This window comes from Alligator sinensis, unplaced genomic scaffold (assembly GCF_000455745.1).
Source record: "Alligator sinensis unplaced genomic scaffold, ASM45574v1 scaffold1302_1, whole genome shotgun sequence".
Lineage (NCBI taxonomy): Eukaryota > Metazoa > Chordata > Crocodylia > Alligatoridae > Alligator > Alligator sinensis.
Window position 1 is genome coordinate 680649 of NW_005842612.1, and position 1269 is coordinate 681917.

General features: G+C 64.5%; 1 protein-coding gene across 1 annotated transcript in view; it reads right to left on the reverse strand.

The window, feature by feature from the left end:
• The window catches only part of EML3 (echinoderm microtubule associated protein like 3), an 11960-nt gene extending 10697 nt beyond the window's left edge, over positions 1-1263 (reverse strand). The window contains exons 1-5 of the mRNA XM_025214940.1: positions 1241-1263; positions 1042-1155; positions 867-895; positions 744-779; positions 97-220 (exon numbers count right to left, since the gene is read on the reverse strand). Coding sequence (XP_025070725.1) covers positions 97-203 — 107 coding nt within the window. The 5' untranslated portion in view covers positions 204-220; positions 744-779; positions 867-895; positions 1042-1155; positions 1241-1263. The remainder of the gene's footprint in view (positions 1-96; positions 221-743; positions 780-866; positions 896-1041; positions 1156-1240) is intronic.
• Positions 1264-1269: the final 6 nt, after the last annotated feature.

Consider the following 1269-nt stretch of genomic DNA (forward strand, 5'->3'; position numbering starts at 1 on the left):
GACCTGGGGGAGGGTTTTGGGCCTGGGGGGGGACCTAACAGGGGGATAGAGAGATGGGGGGGGTCAGGGTTGGGGTCAAGGTCAGGGTCAGGATACACCCACTCCAGCTGCAGGCGCTCAGGGGGCAGCTCGGCCCGCAGCCCCTCGTAGTGAGGGACGCCCGACGGGATGTACATGGTGATGGGCCGGCCCCGCAGGAACATCTTGATTGACCGGCCCTCTGCAGGGGGTCAGGGGTCACAGGAGGGCATGGGCACCCTTGAGCCAAGCCCCCCAACCCCTCTATGGCCTTCCCCACCCCTGAACAACCTCCCCCAGGTCCCCTACGACCCCATGTCCCTAAACGACCTCCTCTGGCCCCTGCCCGATTTCCTTGGCCTGGATACGACCCCCCAACCCCTGTATACTGCTCCCAGTCCCTCTGACCCCTGCCTCCTCTGTGACCCCTCTAGGCCCTATAACAAATACTGAGTCTTCCTGGACCCTAGGACCCCCCAGTCCTTATATGACCCCCCCACCTCCATATACCTCCCCAGACCCTATACAAAGCACCCCCTCCCCACACAAATACGATACCCCCCCAGCCCTATCTGACCTTTCCAGGGCCTATATGGCTGTTCCCAGCCCCTACAACCCACCCCCCAACCCTATATGACCTCCTTGCCTCCATATGACAGACCCTATATGAAGCCCCTCCAGTCCCCATACAACTGTTATAGGACTGCCCCCCAAGGCCACCTCACCCAGATTGTAGTTCCCGCGCCGGGAGCCCAGGGGACCTGCAGACATGGCGGGGGAAGGGGGTCAGGGATGTGGAGCTGAAAGGGTTAAAGCCCCCCTAAGCCCCCCAATACCCCCACACTCACCTGGGCTCAGGGTCGGATCCTTCACCCGGCTGAAAGGGAAGAGCAGTGTCAGCGGCGGGGTGGGGGGACGTGGACACCTGGGTTCGCTCCAGCTCGGAGAAGGGGTAGAGGGGGTGCTGGCGCCCCGACACCTGGGTCCCCTGGCGGGGCGGGGGGTGCGTGGGGGGGTCCGTACTTCTCCAGGCTGCTGCAGCGCGCGAGCAGGTTGGCCGTGGATGCCGCCTTCTTGCTGAGCCTCTGCCGGGGCTTGGCCTTGTCAGGCTTGTCCGAAGAGCTGCTCCGCTGCAGCCTGGAGGGCAGAGAAGGGTTAATGCTGGGGGACCCCCCCCCACACCCCCTGAGCCCCAAAGAACCCAGGCGTCTGGGATACTCACAGCTCCTTGTGGGGGGGCGCCGGTGGGGG